General features: G+C 36.5%; 1 protein-coding gene across 1 annotated transcript in view; it reads left to right on the top strand.

Annotated features, from left to right (window-relative positions):
- MAN1A1 (mannosidase alpha class 1A member 1) overlaps positions 1-17,897 on the top strand; it is a 139,510-nt gene that overhangs the window by 43,340 nt on the left and 78,273 nt on the right. Inside the window, exons 3-4 of the mRNA XM_056486650.1 lie at positions 2,201-2,316; positions 12,629-12,709. Of these exons, the coding sequence (XP_056342625.1) occupies positions 2,201-2,316; positions 12,629-12,709 (197 nt within the window). The remainder of the gene's footprint in view (positions 1-2,200; positions 2,317-12,628; positions 12,710-17,897) is intronic.

Below are 17,897 nucleotides of genomic sequence, written 5' to 3'. Positions count from 1 at the left end.
TAGATTCTAGCATTTTTTTCTGTCTGTGCTTTAAGCAGGCCACATAGTCCAGATGCAGGAAAAAAATCATAATGAGTAGGTGATTCCAAGGGCGATTTCTCATTAAGTTTTCTCCTTATTTTCTCCTCTTTTTCTTCTGACTTAGTAGTGGGTTGCAGCTCAAGTACTAATCCTTAAAATTGAAAGCTCAACTGTTTAGTGGTGGTGTTAGTTGTATTACAAGAGGATTATCACAAAGAATGCCTTTGCATGGTGAGCCTATCACAATCCACTGAAGCAAATCAGGTTATAGATGATTTTTCTGTAAGTAGAGCTCAGTTGTAAAGGTTCACTAGGAACTGCTTTTGTTGTATGGAGTTACCAGACACCTCCAGAGCTTTTGCAGTGGTGTTCTTGAGCAGATGTCCTCCAGCCGTTTTCCACTCTCACTTTCTCATAAGCTCAGGAAAAATATGAGTTGCTTAACCAAGTTTAAAGGAATACTTTTCTTTTAATATTAGAGAAGAGCAGCCAAGTTCCAAATAAGCTCTTGGAGGATATTATGTTGTTCTAACCAAGGTATGCTGCAGTTTTATTAGTGGAGTATCTGGAGGAAAAGGTAAAGATTACTTCCTTCAGAGTAGGAAAGTGAATTCCAAAAATCAGTGGTATAGGCAGCTGCTAAAATAGAAGTATTTGATTCTGTTAAATATGCCAAGTGAGTGAATTTCATAATAACCTCAAATATTATTTTGTTTAAGATGGTGCAAATGGAAAATTATTTTCTACCTGGAAGCTTAATTTAAGAAAGTGATGTCAATCCTTCTATATTGAGCTCTCCAGTCACCTCTCTGTTTCATGTGGAAGCAGAAGCCCATGATGCCAGTGAACACAAGAATTGACTGATATAGTCGCTTTCTTTCTTAAATATGAAAAATTGAATTCTGGTATTTGCTAAGTTTACATAATTAAGTTTACTTTTTCGTCAGGTATTTCAGAGACAAGATGATAATCAAGTTCCTTAATTAGTTGTAGCTACTGTCTTGTTATTCCCCTGGTACAATCAATTCCGGAATGAGTAGTCAGCTATTCACCTGACTCATTAGCCCTGCTGAGGGAGACAGGGCTTGAATCTAATGACTTTCTCTGTTGATTGCAGCCTAAATTATTTTGTAATTCTAAATGTTTACTTCTGTATCAGAGTCTTCTCTAAAATACAAGTGGTTTTCCATTCATTATGAAAACTGCGGGAGCCAAGTTAGGAAATACAAATTTTAGTAGAGTGGTCAAAATTGAATTTTTGACATTTTCCCATAAATAGGAATTGAAACTCCTCCTAGACAAAAATGGTGTTTTGAAAAGGTCAAGGTAAATTTGAAATAAGCCTGGGAAAGTATTTTGAGTGACTGTGTTATCTTGAACCCCTCCATCTGCATTAACTTTTCAGTACAGGATGATGAAGATTTAATCCATTCCAAAGCCAACATACTGATGATACTTCATCTTGCAGTGTTAGGTCAAGGCTAGTTCTTACCCATCTCTGTAACAGAGGTAGAACAGAGGTGCCAGTTTTGCAGACCACCAGAACTTGCTCTGAAAACCAGTGCCTTGCTGCCCCTCCTGAGCTGACAAATCCATGTGTGCATGTTTGCCTTTTCCTCCCCCAGTGCTATCTTGTGCAGGTTACATGGTGGTGCACAATATCAGAAAAACTGTTTTCCACAGACTGCATTTCTTAAAGGGCTTTCCTAACTGAAATGGGATCAGTATTCACCAGCTTCTTAAAGCTTTATGTATATTATCATACATATGTATATTATGAGTATAAAAACAAAAAAGCAACTGATTGTTTTCAATTCCAAAGTGGAAGAAAGAGGAATTTCTGAACTACTGAGATTTTCTGGGTTTTATGTCATTTTATGGTGAACTGTTCTATCAGTGGTTTAAAATGCAAAATTATGGCTGGAAATACAGTGCATTAGAACAGCTCTTCAAAAGTTCATTAGTGAAAGAAATACTTAAATATTATGATGTTGTGTTGTGGCATGGGAATCAAAGTAAGGGCTGTGAATTACTAGTTACCACTTGAATGCTTATGCACCCAGTTTTTAATTGGATTAATTGAAATTGAATTTTGAAATTAGAATTAATTTAAATTAATTAGATCTAACTGAAAAGTCTTCCATTGGAAAGCAAATCACTGGCTCTTCGTGTATTTCAGGTAACATACAAGGAGCAACAATTGTGGATGCCCTTGATACACTATACATCATGGAAATGAAAGAAGAGTTCAAGGAAGCCAAGGAGTGGGTTGAAAAAAGCTTGGATTTCAGTGTGGTAAGGAGTGTTGCTGATTAACATTTAATTCTCTGCTTAGTCTCCAGGGGCCAACTGAGGACTGAGTTCTAGTATTACAAACGTGATGCTAGGCTAAAGAATTTAATTCATTGGTAGGTAGAACAAGGCAGGAAGCTGGAAGATAGGAAATTTACTGCTCTGCTTATATGATCTTTTTCAATCAGAGAGCTTTAGGTAGATGGAAGGCAATGATCTAGACTGAAGGAAGGAAAGAGGAAATAGAGTATTTGCCATTATAAAGTAAAAACCTGTCTTTTCAGCTTTCCTGGATAGATGAATTGGGACCCTTCAATTAATTTTTGATTACCTAAGCCTTTTACATTTTCCCTTTATGAAATCTTCCATGGATTTTGCTTGTGTTTAGATAAATGCATATGCCATACATACATAGTCCTTAGGTTCCTTTCTCTACTCCAGTAAAGTTGAGTATCATGAGTTAGGCTGAACTGCTTTAGGCTCACGAAGCATCAGGTCTGCATGTACAAATCACCCTATTAAGTGGCAAATATGCAGCTGAGGGCAAAGCTCATTATTGAAACTTTTATTCTTGAAAGGCCTTGAACAAGCAGGAACCTCTCCAATTAAATTGAGAAGTCCTGGGTTTGGTATTTTTCCTTTCTTTTCCTTTTTTTCTTTGGGACAGAGAATTTATTGCTGGGTACAAAGAGCTGATGAAGCACCTCTGATCAGTGTAGTAAAGTAAGCACAGTACACTGAGCACTTAAAAGCTCTTGTAGTTGACATGCTTAATGTTAGAAGCACTGTCTGAAAACAAAGTACTCTTTCTAATAAGTTATGCAAAAGTCAGGTTTAATTAGGTTCTCTTCCATGCTTGAGAATTAATTATCCTTTTAAGAAGGAGTTAATAAGAGTGGGTATTACATAGTTTATATAAGCAATAATTTAGTATGCATTTATATTTACATTTATAATGTAAATAGAGGATATTAAAAGTGCTCTTGTGTAGTGTCAGAAGCCTGAATGACATACTAACTTTATTTTGTGCATAAGAATTTTTTTCCTAAATGCATTTTTGTAATACTAAATTTCTGTTGGTGTTATCAAGATATTTAAAAGACAAGATAAGACAACAGAAAATAACAAACTCCACTTAAAAGGATGAGCTGAGCTCTACTTGGAAGAACATTGTAAAATGTTGTGGAGTGATTTACATTATTAGCATGAAAATCTTGGATTTACATAAATCATGCTATATTTAGATTTGTAGATGATATTTCCTCTTTTTAATGCACCTATTTTTTTCTCAGTAATGCTCATAAGCTAAGAAAATGTCATAAATTATGTATTCCATTAGTTGGTCAATGCAGGAGTCAAGGAGATTTACCAAAACAACTTCACAGATAACACTGACATGCGTCACTAACAGAATATTGTTACTGATATTTCTGTAAATAGCAGCCTGGAGTTCAACACCTCACAAAATTATTTTCCTAATACTTCATAATCATATGTAATTGAATTTTACATTGGCATCAGCAGCAAGTAGATTAATTTTCCCAAACTGGAATAAGGAAATTAAAATAAATAACTACAATGCCAAACTTAATAATAGATATCCATTTGTTTAATGGCTGGATTGTTGGAGGCTACTCAACTTGCATTTTTTTTTCCACTTTAAGTATAGGTTTTAGATTCAAATGCCATTTTGTATTTATATCTTACAGTTTAAAGAGCAGCAGTTCTCTTGTGTTTAAGCATTTATCATGTATCAGGCCTTATGTGACATGTTCTGCAAAAATGTTATGTACACTATTACTTGCTCCTGTTTTAGAAACTTTTGTCCCATGAAAGTGATTTATTTGGAATAACTGACACACTGACATATCCTTGTTTCTTCTGAGTAGTATAAACTTGTGTTTGATGTTTCTGGTACAGTGACTGCTTAATAAGCATATTTGGCCTTTATTTGCATAAATAGGATAAGTTTTTCTCTTCATTTATTCTTAGAACCATGTCATTCAAATCTTTAATTTCCTTTAAGATGTTCTTTACAAAGATTACTGTGGCTGTATTCTGTAACAGAATTTTTTCTCCTTACATTCTATGTCAATGAAGCTGGATATAGGAAAATTTTACAAACTCTAAAAGATACTCATCAAACTATTTGGTCAGCACTCACACCTTTCTCAACACCTGATCATAAAAGTTTCCTAATGTCACTTTGTACACTAAGCACTAGTTTATCCACATGAAAGGATTTATAGAATAAAGGTGACTTAATGGGAAATGGCAACGTCTCTTTATGTGTTAGATTTCAATGTCACAGTTCAATGAATTAGATGTCAGGGTTGCTCTTCTTTACCTTTCCAAAGATAGGTTTTGATTTTGAAGGAAAATTCTAGTTAAGTCGACAGCACCTTTCTTGGCAAACTTGTGCATTTTAGTAAGCTTGTCAGTGGATATGTTTAGAAGCTTTCCCTTTTGGAGTATAACACAGGCTATTTTCATTACAGCTGTAGCTGGTAGCCCTGTAATTTTATAACTGAGATATCCATGTTGCAATGCTTGGAGTTTTGTTGTGTCACAAATGCTGACGACTTTTTTTTTTTTATTTGAAACCTTGCAAAAGTTTGAGCTGAACTGAGCTATTCCTTCAGGAATTAAGTTGCATTTTCTGATTCTGTCAATATTATAAGAGATGTAGACACATACCTTTGGAAAGAGATGACATTTGCAGTGGCTAAATACATGGTCTTTGCTTTGATTAGCCTGATGGATATATGCTCTGTTCTCTGTTGAATCACTCCATCTCTCTGGGGGATTCATCTTTGCTCTTCTAATTAATATAGCCAAGGCTTTGTGACCCTCCCACACGCCCCTTCACCATGCACAGCCCAAGGCTGCAACAGCTGGGCTGGGCTGTGTGTCAGCAGGTTACAAGGGAGGAAAAGGGAGCCAGTCTTTCATGGGCTCTTAATGGGAGCTTGGCTGTTTCCTAGCTACAACTACACACTGCTGCCTGCTCCTCTGCTCTTATTTTTCTTACTTGTTTCAGAAGCTGCACACACACAGACATCTTTCTGAAAATATTTCTGTACCACCACCCCACTTCTGCTTCACACTGGGGAGGAAGAAGCTATCAGTCTCTGCAGAGCAAGAGCCAAATGACATTGAATATACACTTGGGAAGAGAGAGAGAAGAAAAGGGATCATAATGAGGCAAATGAAGTGGTGCAGTAGCAGGGCCACACAGCACAGCAGTGAAGGTTTGGGAGTTGTTAAGTATTGGAATTGATGGTGCTCTGCATCTACACCCAAACACACCCCAGTGTCTTCAGGATGAGTGACTAAGTGATCCATCCCCCTTTTCTTCAGCCTGCTAAACTCCTTCCATGCAAAAGGGCAGTCTTGTCTGTAGTGCCTCTGGGAGCAGTCCTTGGTCTGCATGGTGTCCTAAAGCATGCCTGGACATTCCCTGGAGCAATAGGGGCCCACAACAAGACCAGGAGGTGCTAGCAATCAAACTGTACGTGGGACAGGGCTTGAATTCCTACCCTGGCCAGCTGACCAGCTGTCTGATGGAAGTGCAGCCAGACAGGATCAGAATGGGAGCAAGGCACGGAGCAGAAAGCCATGCACTTGTTCGGATAAGGGGGAAATTGGGAAAGTATGAAGGGCATTTGGCTATTTGCTCTCAAAGACAGGTACTAATGAATTGAAGAACTGCATAAAGAGAAGGGAGTGAGTAAGAAGGTGAGGGTACCCTCAGTCTTGTGTCCTACCAATGCTCTTAAGGAAAGCTGTTTAGAAGTTGGTCAGTCACTGTATCTGATTTTATATATGACTTTTGAAGCTTGAAGGATAACTTACCAGTTCTGATTTTCATCTTTGTGCTTAGCTTAGCAAATCTGAGTATCTTTTAAAGACATTTTGTCAGCAGCTTCATGCAACCTAAGAGTTTTGTGAGTGATATTTCTATTACTTGGGAGCTGGAAAAGAACTGGCAAAAGGGGAGAAATTAGAAGTTAATTTTTTTTTGCTCTGCTGTCATGTATACACCAACATAGCCCCTTTCCAAGATGCCAGAATAGCAAATATTTGCATCTGTAATAAATAAGGCTTCCAGCATTTATCATTGACTCAGCTGTATCTGTGGTGTGGCAGTCAGTAACAGGACAGGCTTCCAGACTTCAGTTTGTTTATTTCAAACTTCAGCATTTACAAATCTAAATCCTGATATTCTGTAGCTGTAGGTATTATGATTGATGTGTAATTGTATTTAACAATCCACAACCTAGTGTTCTGGCTTGGAACATTATGGTTTTTTGGCTCTTTATTTTTCATGTTCTTCCTCTTCAAGTGAGAAAATCAGAAAGTTTCCTAATACAACAGTTTGGAACAGGTTTTCCATTAAAAAAAAAAAGAAAAAGAGTCGTGTGGGAGGTGTGAGTAAACGTATAATGGGCTGGAGAGAAATCTTAAGAAAGCCAGCAGTTGAAAATGGTTCTTTAGTTTGTGGGACTATTTGATTACTAGTTTGCCACATAATCTATTAGTACACTCTAAATGCCAGACTTCAAAGTGACTTGATTTTGTTTTGATTATGTGTAATTTTAGCCCTGTTTTGATGGGCTAAAAGGAGATCCTGCAAATCCATTACTAAAACACAGTTCTTTTGCTGCTAGAGTTTATTAATGCCTTCAGTAGCACTTTTATTTTGTGCTTGTTGAAGATCTTGCAGTTTGCCATGCAAGGACTTCAGCAAGGTTAAATAACAAGTTATGCAATAACCAGGCTTTAACACTTGTGATAAAAAGGTTGCTAAGATTGTTTCCTATGTCTTTGGGAACGGAATATTTTAGCAAGCTGCCAGTAACTTTCATTTGTGGAATATGAGTGAAACTTTTTTCCCCCACAATTGAAAGTAATTAAAATTTTGTTTAATTAAAATAGTTGAAATTGAGCTATTGTGGTACTATCCCTGACTCTATTGTAATTCCTGGGCTGCTTGAAAGTGCTAGGATTTGTTGCTGTTCCTGACTTTTGTGCTTCATCCGGGGAATATTATTATTTAATTGTAATAATAATTACAAATTTATCTCATTTTACAGGAAATGTGGGCCCTTGGTGTCCACTTTTTAGTCTAGAATTATATACATTATTCAGCATTGTTCAGTATAGGATCCCTGGTGTTCTCTTGCACAGCTTGTTAAACTGCAGGGTATGGGCTGCTTGCCATGGTGTGTGTGTGGGGGGGAGTTGCTATATTCCTTGTACTCAGGAGCAATAGATGGAAATGCAGATGAGGTGACTGAAGTTCTACACACTCTTGATGATAGAACAGGGGAGCCAAAGGAAAGAAGGTTTTAGAAGGAATCTTTGCAATAGAGAAGCCAAATATTATGTTAGGATTTGTGGCATTATTTTTTGCTGTCTTTATAAAAACTAAGAGCATAAGCTCTTTATCAAATGTAAATTAAGGTGACTTGATTGTTGGGAATACATTCATCTGTGTAAAGAGCACGCAGTATTTTCTCCAGTTGAATTTTGAATGGCAGAACAGGTAACCAGGGCTGCTGGTGAGTGCCAGGTGGAACCTAACACTGGATAAATGAAATAGTGTTGTGTTTCAAATGCTGACTTTGTAAGGGAGGGTGACTTCCCATGAGGAAATACAGATGGAAATCGTTTTGGCCGTGATCTGTGAATGGCAGAGTGGAAGATAATTAGGAATGAGATGCATTAACAAAATTATCCAGAAGGGTATGAATACTGATTTTTGGGAAGCTGGAGGAGTTCAATAGGCAGAGGCCTTCAGGAAAGCCTGTTGACAGTAGTTTGCTGTCTGAAAACCAATGTTAAATTCAATATAGCAGCTGTTTGAAGCATCAGTAGTTTGCTAGTTGTAATCCTAATCCTGTGGTTAATGGGAGGGTGAGGGAAGTTAAGTAGCAAGATGTAGCTGAGATCGAATTGGCCCTGTCACAGATTTGCAAATAAACTAGAAATGCAGAGTAACACAGTAATCTAAGTCTTGGCACTTTATTTTGCCTGCTTTCTCCCCATTTGGTTATATTTGTTGCTTTTTGAAGATGGGCCTTGCTAGGACATTGTCACTCTCCCTTTCTTTAAAATGAGTTGGTATAATAGATTTTCTAGTTATATCTGTAATTTTCTTCAGCATCTTGAGTGTTTCTGAGCTATGAGTTTTCTTCTACTTAAAAAGCAGTTTTAACATTTCTTTGGTGCTATGTGTCTAGCCAGCAATGTAAAGGATGTTGCATGTCTTTGTCAAAATAATTTCATCTTTAGAAGCTAATCAAGGAAGCCAGAAGAATTTCTTGAAACTTGTCCCAGCATTGCTTTTATACCACATATTGGATTCATACATTGCTTTTTGTTTTCTGTTTTTTCTCAAGTCACAATTTCTCTGGATCTTGTATAGTACTTGGATTATTTCATTTATGGTTCAAATAGTGGATGATAAATTACTGAATAAATATAAGATGAAAGACCCCATTATTGGCGTTCAGCAATTAACATAATGCCCTGAAATTAAAACAAGAACATGTTATTCCCAATACACATAACTCTTTTCCAACTTTCAGAATCCTTTCTAAAAGGGAAGCCTGTAAATATCAGATCAAACTGATATTTAGATGTTAAGACAGATGTGTACTAATAATGGTGTTTCAGGTATTCTCATAAATAGCACAGTCTACTTGGAGTCTAAGGTAAAGAGCATAAAATGGGAAATTATATTTATTTATTATATTTATATATATAATTATATTATATTTGTTCAGAGCTGTCTTTTACACTTGGTACCTTAAAGAGGAAACATCTTATTAATCTTGAAATGCACATGTCCAGTCATTTTGCCTTACAGAATTTCCATTAGAAATAATGGAATTAATTCAGCCACTACTCAGATTTTTCTATGTAAGTGATGCAGTAACTGTTTGAAGGAGAAGGCTAAATTAAATTAAAAAACATTCTCACATCTATAGATGATGAAGTAGAAATTTTGGGAAGTTCAGAAGAAAGTTTTTCTGATAAATTTTGGTACTGTTTAATGGATCATAAGGTATTCATATACAGCTTGATCTGAGAGCAAAATAAAAATAGTTTTGCTCAGAATTTGACTGCTGAGTAGAAATGTACAGACTTATTTGTGAAAAGAGGGTAATGATCAGGGTGTGGCATCTTCAATGTGCCATATCATACAAAAATTTTAAAAATCAAACAAGGAAGAAAGGTAAAGGTGTTGCAGAAATCTTCTACATTTAGGACAAGTTCCTTTTTCTTAATAAATTACTTCTTCACACAAATTTTCCATGTGGAGATGTTTTCTTGATGTGAAATTATAAAACTTTAATTGTTTTGCCATTTACTGTTATTTGTGTGCTGAGAATAATACTAACCTGGTACAATGAGTTTAAGAGTAACTATGTATCAGGAATAAAGCTTTCAAACCTACCATTAATGAAATTACTGTTTCAGTGTTTGTCTGCTTCAGTGGCTTGCATAAAGATTTTGGTAAGAGGCAAGTTTTTCAAACGAAGGTTCAAGTGATCTATTGGGAATCTGATAACACTAGAACAATGGCTGCCTTCAAGAAATGTCCTGAAAGATCATCCCTTCAACACATGTTCAATATTGCAGTGCAATTAATCTTTGTGGCTCAACAGTAGAACCTTTATTTGCATTGCTTCCAAGTAGTCTTCTTGTCTGTAACTCATTTCCAGAAGCAGATGTCAGTGCACACATACTGAGCCTTCCTTAAAGGGCCTTTGCACTCCTTGAAAGATAGCAATGGTTTTGTGAGTTAAGTGGTCATATTTAAATCCGGAAAGGCAAAATATAAAATTCTGGAGACAAAATATTCAGGTCATACACCGCTCAATTTACTTCAAGCAATTGGAAATCAAAACGTAATTTAATTCAGTTCTCAAAGGAAACACAAGTGTCTGGGATATCTGATTAACTCATTTCCTCATCTGACACCCACCTCTTTATGGCTTCAACCTTCCCACATCAAAGAAAGGTACTTGACATGTGCTAAGGCTCAGGATTGAAATGGAAAGAACCTGAACTTCTGAAGAAGGTTCACATATTCATATTCTCATACTATTCATAGGAGTTTCAGCTAGCTCAGTCTCCAGGGAAGAGAAGCCACCCCTTTCACTCATTTCATCATCCTTTCTTCAGTCAGATCAGGTCAGATCAGCTTTTCTTCAGTCAAATTAGCTCTCTACCAGCTGTCTTATATGTTGGATTTTAAGATTTTATTTAACATTGAATACAGACTTCTGTATTTAATGTACATGTACTGTAGTTCCTACACAGGTAGCCTGCTTAGCAGGTGAACAGACACATCATCTAGTTAGTTCAGATTTCCAGAGGGTTTAAATGTTTTTATAGCCCCTTCTCCAGGCTTAACATGGATCATGGCATAATAAAAAATCCTGCACAGGAACGTTAGAGTTGAGTTGAATACCTCAACTTTATTGCTGCATTCAGTGAGGCAATGTCTGAGCACTTGGATGGAGAATTAACAGATTCTGGGATAAAAAAAAAAAAAAAAAAAAAAAAAAAAAAAGACACTTTAGAAACAGAAATTAAGATGCAGAAATTAAAGTTGTTCTTTTCTCTTAGAAAGAATAAGAGAGGACCAGTAGGGGAGAGCAGTGACAGAGGAGAAACTGCAGATTTCTAGAATACTCAAAATAAATTTGGAGGAGTGTTATGTTCTGAACACTGCAAGACAGCAAGATAATTTTGCAGTCTTAATCCATGATGCCAGTCTGAGTTTTCAACAGTCAGCTGTATGTGATGGCTTTACTTTTTCCATCCCTTTGAATTGTGCTCATGTGTATTAAAAAATTATACAGCATACACATACATACTGTATTAGTTATATATTAATTTGAGTAATTCTGAATGAAATTATATACTCTTTTTAGAGGGGGAAGTGCAGAATACATTTTAGAGGAGAAAAGTTGAATTCCTGAATGTAAACCCACCAGCATTGTAGCAAGTCTGAGAGTGTGTTTTGAAGCCTGTACCTTTACAATTTACAAAAACTCACCAACTCTGCAATGTGTCTAGATACCTTTACTTAACCAGAGCACCTTGGAAACTGAAAAGCATGAAGTAATATTTTTACTAAGTAGCCTAGTTCTGGTTTGTTTGTTTGTTTCTGTAAAGCCAGTTTACTATAATTCAAAATCCATAGAAAACAGGGAGCAACTTCTTCCCTCCTACGCAAACTGACGTCTGAATGTTTAAACTGGAAAGGCACAAAAGCTAGATGAATAAAAAAAGCCTGCAAGCCTTTCAGAAGAAAATCCATTAGCTCCACCATGCATTGGCTTGTATTAAATATAGCTATAGTGTACATCAGTAAATAGAGAGTGGAAAAGTGACTGAGGCGAAAGAAGCAAGAGCAACCCAGAAAATGTGAAAGGCAAATACCTTTTATATGTGCCCAAAATTCTGGGACACTGTTGGATACCTTGTTCTGCAGAAATACAGAAATATAAAAAGTAGTATTGCATAAAAAAGCAAAAATTAAGAAATGCACTTGATCAACTTCTTACGTGAATGCCTTGAGTGGATTGAATGTTATGTGTTGGGGTGAAATCAGAATTGCCTTAATGAAGAACAAAAACCTGTGAGACTCAGATTCCCCATTTATGCTTGGATTTCAAAAGGCAGGGAAGAATGTGCTTTGAGTTTTGAGACAGATACTGGCTGGACCTAATCTTTATCATTGGTAAAAGATTTATCCACTCCAGTTTGGAAAGGGCCATCACTGTAAAAGCAAAAGATCATCTTCTTCCTTGTGAATACACGTAATGATTACATTTTTTTTCATGAGCATGTAATTAACTCATTCTAATGTTGCCTTCTTTTTTGCAGTAAGCTGCATTTAGACTGAAGTAGAAAAACACTTGATAGGACATTTTGATCAATACTCATCTGTCTGAGATGATGTGAGGGGAGGTAGTGTGGGACGTGATCCAAGAGCACTTTTTGGGCAAATGCTGAATCGTCTGCAAGGAATGATAAGTACTTAGATATATGGATTTAGAGAAAGCCTTATAGCCCAACAGAAGAGGTGCAAGGTTGAGCAGGATGAGGATAAAAGAGAGGATATTTTGTTCAAGTGAGGAAGAGAAATAAATGTTTTAAATTCTTATTTTGGCCTTCCCTACATCTTCTGTGTTTTGCTATTTATGGCTATTGTGCCTTAAAACCTGTATATATATGTATATAACAAACCAAACAAATATCTCTAGAAATAAATTTATTTTTATTTGAACAGAATGCTGACGTTTCCGTATTTGAAGTGAACATCCGTTTCGTCGGTGGACTACTTTCAGCTTACTATCTTTCAGGAGAAGAAGTAAGTTGGTTTATCTGACACATCATCATTTAGTTTAAGTAATTAAGTTTAAGTTTAATAGTTTTGTTTATCTAAATTAAATAATTTCATTTATCTGTTTTTTAAAACTTTGAAAATGGCTTGTACAGTGGAAACCAGTTCAATGGATCTTCTTGCTTCTATTACTGCTGATTTGTATAAGTCCTAAAGCTGTTACTTCATTTAGGTGTTGAATGATTTTTGGAGTTTTTTTCCTGAGTGGGAATCACACCCAGTACATGCTAGAGTGTGTAATTATGGAGCTCCTGCTCTATGGCAGTGGTAGATTTGGTGCATCAGGTTCCTGCTTCCCAAATGGGTTTCAAGTTTGAACTCATTTAATTCTTACTTTCTGTTTGCCTACCTGAACCTGAGGCTTCAACTCACAGAAAAGACCTGTTAAAAAAGAAAAGGCAACTGTAAACCTATACATGTGAATGTCTTTAAAGCATTAATAACCCATTAATCTCTATTACCTGTTATGGTTTCTGGAAAGAATGAGGATGCAGAGCTTTGTCTAAATGCAATTACTTGTGTAATATTTTTGGAGAAGGCCAAAAGAGTCACAGGTGCCATTTAAAGTGACATGTGTTGTGATATTTTCAAGTTTTAGCTTGCAATTGAAGAGTCTTTAATCTTACTAGTTTAAGTTCTGGTTTGTGTCTCTGTATTATAGTAGCATTTGTTGCAAGATTACACAAGTTAATACTCTTTACCCATAAGTTGAATTTATTGTTCCTTAAATCCAAAGGAATTACTGATGGAAACTCCACAAACCCAGAAAAGTTAATTTTTTTAAGAGTAAATTTTCCAAATACTAGGTAGAGCTATATTTTGAACCTGTCACTTTAAATTGCTTAAATTCTATGGCTGTGTGTGATTATTTTTTGTTAAAATGTATCATTATGTTAAAGCTGTTTTTGCAGGTGTTATTGGCTAAAATCACTTATGGGAAGACAATGTTCCTCTGGCACTTTTATGGCTCAACTAAACTTACAGACTTATTTCACATGGACCTGTGCTGAGTGTAGATGGCATGGAAAAGACATTAATGTATTAAAATGCACAGATTTTATTATTTGATTTGTCATGTAATTTGGGGAGGAAGGGGAATGCCGTCAGACACTTAACAGTAATGAAAAAAACTGAGACGTGCTTGGGAGCTGGCTTCTGGATCTTTCTAAATATTATTTTACTTATATTTCTTCTCTTTTCACTGGAGATCTGCTTGGGAAACAGGTGTGGACTTTTCTAGCATAGCCTGTGGTACAATTCAATTAACCAGTTCTGACAGAAGCAGAGGATATTTCTTGGCAGACGAGCTGGTAGATGAATGCTCATGGGACTTTACATCAAGTGGCAGTTTGTCTGCCAAGAAATGCCTTAATCATTTGCCATCAGTGCTGGTGATTTTACATGGATGTTGATGGTTTATGTCCTGTGTCTGTTTATGTGCAGTCTCACTTTCAATCAATGAGTATGGTTTCTCCTGAATAACACCTAGTCATTGCTTCTCAAGCATTCCTTCATCCTCAGAGGGGCAGTTTTACCACCACCTCTTCAGCTAGACTGAAAGCTGCATTCGTGTTCCAGTAAAATTCTGGCACAAATGAAATGAGGAGAAGTCTGAAGTAAAAGAAAATGTTTCACACAACAGATAATTAAGTGGAGCTCTGCAGTGGAATATCGGTGATAAAGGATGCTAGTCCCCATTCTAAAACTGATGGACTCAGTAATGAAAGTAAAATGGGCTCTTACATACAGAGAAGAGGTGTGTTCTTAAGGAAAGTGCCAAGCTCTTGCAGGCCAGGAAGGGCATATCCATGCTTGCCACTGGCTCTCTGTTAGGGCCACACTCTCTGTTAGATATCTGCTGTCCAAGACAGAATGATGTCCCTAAACAGTTGTTCTGGTGGCTTAGAGAGTGCAATTCAGCATGCTCTGCCTTCATCAGATTTGGGGAAACTTCACAATTTGTCTCCTAAATCCCAGGATGTTGTGAAAATAGCCAACCTCTGTCAATGGAAAGTATGGGATGCAGCAGGGTGAGGTTCTCCCATATTATGTGGGTCTCTTCTTCCCTGCTGCTGAGAGGTGTGGAAAGGCCTGAGGGCCCCAGAGGCTGGCTGCCACCATAGAAAATATATCTTTAACAATCTGTTAGTCCATTACATTAGTGGTGAACACCTAAAAAGGTATCACAATCTGTATGCACACTACTTGATGGATTAAACTCCCTCCGTTAAAAGCTCAATTAATCCTTTATCAGATTAACTATTAAAAAATCTTATATTTGCTGTGCTCACTTAGCAGTATTCTAATTAAAGAAAGCTGTGTTTCAGTAGAAGGAGTGATGGAAATAATTATTGTTTGTGCTTCTGAATTACATTTCCATGGGTAATGATCCAAAGCTGCAACACATTGTATGTTTCCATCATCATTTTTAAGTCTAACTAATCACGATTAAAGAATATGCTATCATACTGAGTAGTTCCTAAAACATCCTGCTCACATAATAGTTCATTTAGATACAGTCACCAATGTGAATCATTCTAAGAATGAACAAATTGAATACTTTACCTCTTGATAACTATATGTGCTGCTCACTTGCAAATAGAGCCATCAGATGCTTTCTGTTAAACTTCCTACAATTTCTGCCTTAGTAGAATTAATATGAAATGCCTAAAAGTGTTAGAAATGTCATATGCTTTTTTTTTTCACTGTGTTAACTGTCTAAACCCAAGCCAGGAAGAGTTTCAGTCAAATATCAACTTCAGTTGTAAAATAGCTACAAATATCAGAAAACTTAATTTTAAGATGAGTAACTGTTTAAGTGCTGCTCTTTTTTTGTTGGTTGTTTTTTAGTTTCTTTTGAGTTTTTAAGTCCCTAATAATAATATTACATGCGAATGCTTTTCTTGGTATTTTTTCCATAAGTCACTGGCTGTAAAGGAATATTAAAAATAAGCCTGGCTCCTTAAAAGCACTACTAGTATTGAAAATTTTTTTGTTTGTATGGAAGTATCTTTAGGAAACTGTCATATGATAGAGTTATTCCATAGGACTGGTACAGATTTTTTTTCAGACTTTCTTGATCATTTTGCTTAAATTAAAACTTGATTAAGTACTAGACATATCTTAGAAGTTTCCTCGTTTTGAAATGAAAAGTAAAATGTAAGGGAGAAATTTGTTTTACAACTGCCTTGCTGTACTTACTAGTTCAATGTTAAATTCTGGTATACCAAGGGTCAGGAGCACTGCATGCAGAACAGGACCTTTTCTGCAGGCCCAGATATTTATACTTCCAAATGTAGTCACATAAGGATATAATTTGTTAACTTCTGGAGGAGGACAAAACACTGAACCCTCAAACAGCAGTAAGATCTTTCTTGGAATTCATGGATATTACAAACATTACTTCTGAGCACTGTAATTTTTACTGCTGGGAATAGCTGTGCTGTGATAGCTGTGAATAATAGGTGCTGAAAGTCATGGTAAATGTATGGCCCTGCTCTTAGTCCAGTCAGGTTTGTACATTCTCCAGGTCTTCTGATTTACTCACAACTGGTTCTTTAAGGCACTCCTAAACCTAAGTAAGAAAGGGACTATATTACTTGAAGGTTGATTCCACAGTCAGGGAATACATTGCATAGGCAGAAATAAAAGGAGCTTTTAATTTGCTGTTTGTGTGAGCAGCAAAAAAGTAAATCCAAAATGCTCTGAAGTGAATAAGGAGCACGTAAGATTCAGATTCAGCTGGTAATTTCCCAGATTCCTTTGAAGCTTTTCTGTTTTCTGAATGGGATAAGTAACTTTTTATTTTCCCTGGAGTTAAAATGTTTTTGATGCAGCAGCTGTTCTTCCTGCATAATATGCTCATATTGCCATTCTTCTCCATGGCATGAAGCAGAAATGTAACAGATTTGTACTTTTTTACTGTGGCAGGATAACCTGTTTGAAGGAACTCTAATTTATTGTGACATAGGTGATTAGTTTATATCTGCATTTAGAGCTGGAGTTACAGTGCCACTGCTCAACCTCACTTGATGATCTTGGCTTCCTGTCTGACTTCAGACAGACCTAATCATTGCTCACTGTAAACCACCATCCCTCAGTGACTGTAGAGGTATCTTACTAATGAGGAGCAGGCATGAAATAATGATGCAGATGCTATTGATGTAGAACTGCCTTTGCCAGACTGACCACAGAAGATTGCTGACATTATACAGTGCTGAGACATTCTGCAGAATTAGCTGTAACTGTTCTTTCTGTCTCTCCCTCTCTTGTAGAGGTGTCTCTTCAGAAAGAATATTTAAATTCCATTAATATATAAAAAAATCCATTATTTAGCAGTCTTGAATGGTAGGAGAATTAAGTTTTTGTCACCTATACAAAGGTATTGGCCTTTTCTGCAAATCTTGGTTAAGTTGCAGTGTATGTGCCTTGGGGATCTCAGTGTGAGCACTGTTTTATCAGTGACCACATGTTTTATCGCTGCTTCCTCTCACTTAACTTGACACTAGTTAACAGGAGGACTTCTCCTTTTATGTCTTGGAAGCTTGATTTCTAATGCTGTTTGAAACTCCAGGCATAGTGTATCAGCTTGATCACTTCTCTGTGAATGCCACTTAACTCCTCCTTAATCATCTTCACGGACTGGCAGTAGAATTCCCTGTGTGGTACAGACTAGAAGACTTCAATTGCCTGTGGTTTTGTACAGCCCTTTTTCAGATTTGGGTCCTGTTTTCTACCTACCATCTGCTGCCACTTTTAAGAAACACATCAGTGTTTCAGTGGTGTCATGTTTTAGCTCCTGTAGAGCTCTGAAATTATCTTTATGCTCTCTTTCATTTTTATAGATTTATGATTTTTTAACTTGGTCTTTCTTTGAATCCTGGAGCCATTCAACTTGAAAGTGACCTCAAGAGATCTTCTAGTCCAGCCTTAATATTGCAAGAGTCCATTAGGCTTGTTCTTTGAAGAGCCTTCTTGCATGGGAACATAGCTAGGCTCTTCAAGACCTAACACAGGGCAATTTTATCTTTTTGGCAATGACATTGGTTCATGCACTATGCTCTTTTAAACAGACATCTCCTATTGTTTTTCCTGGCTCTCTAGCAGGCCTCATATTTCTCTTTGTGTTTTTTTTAATCTTTAAATGCTTGTTCTT

The sequence above is a fragment of the Oenanthe melanoleuca genome, chromosome 3, assembly GCF_029582105.1.
Source record: "Oenanthe melanoleuca isolate GR-GAL-2019-014 chromosome 3, OMel1.0, whole genome shotgun sequence".
NCBI lineage: Eukaryota > Metazoa > Chordata > Aves > Passeriformes > Muscicapidae > Oenanthe > Oenanthe melanoleuca.
Note: the sequence above shows the minus strand (reverse complement) of the source record. Positions and strands in the feature narration are given on the sequence as shown.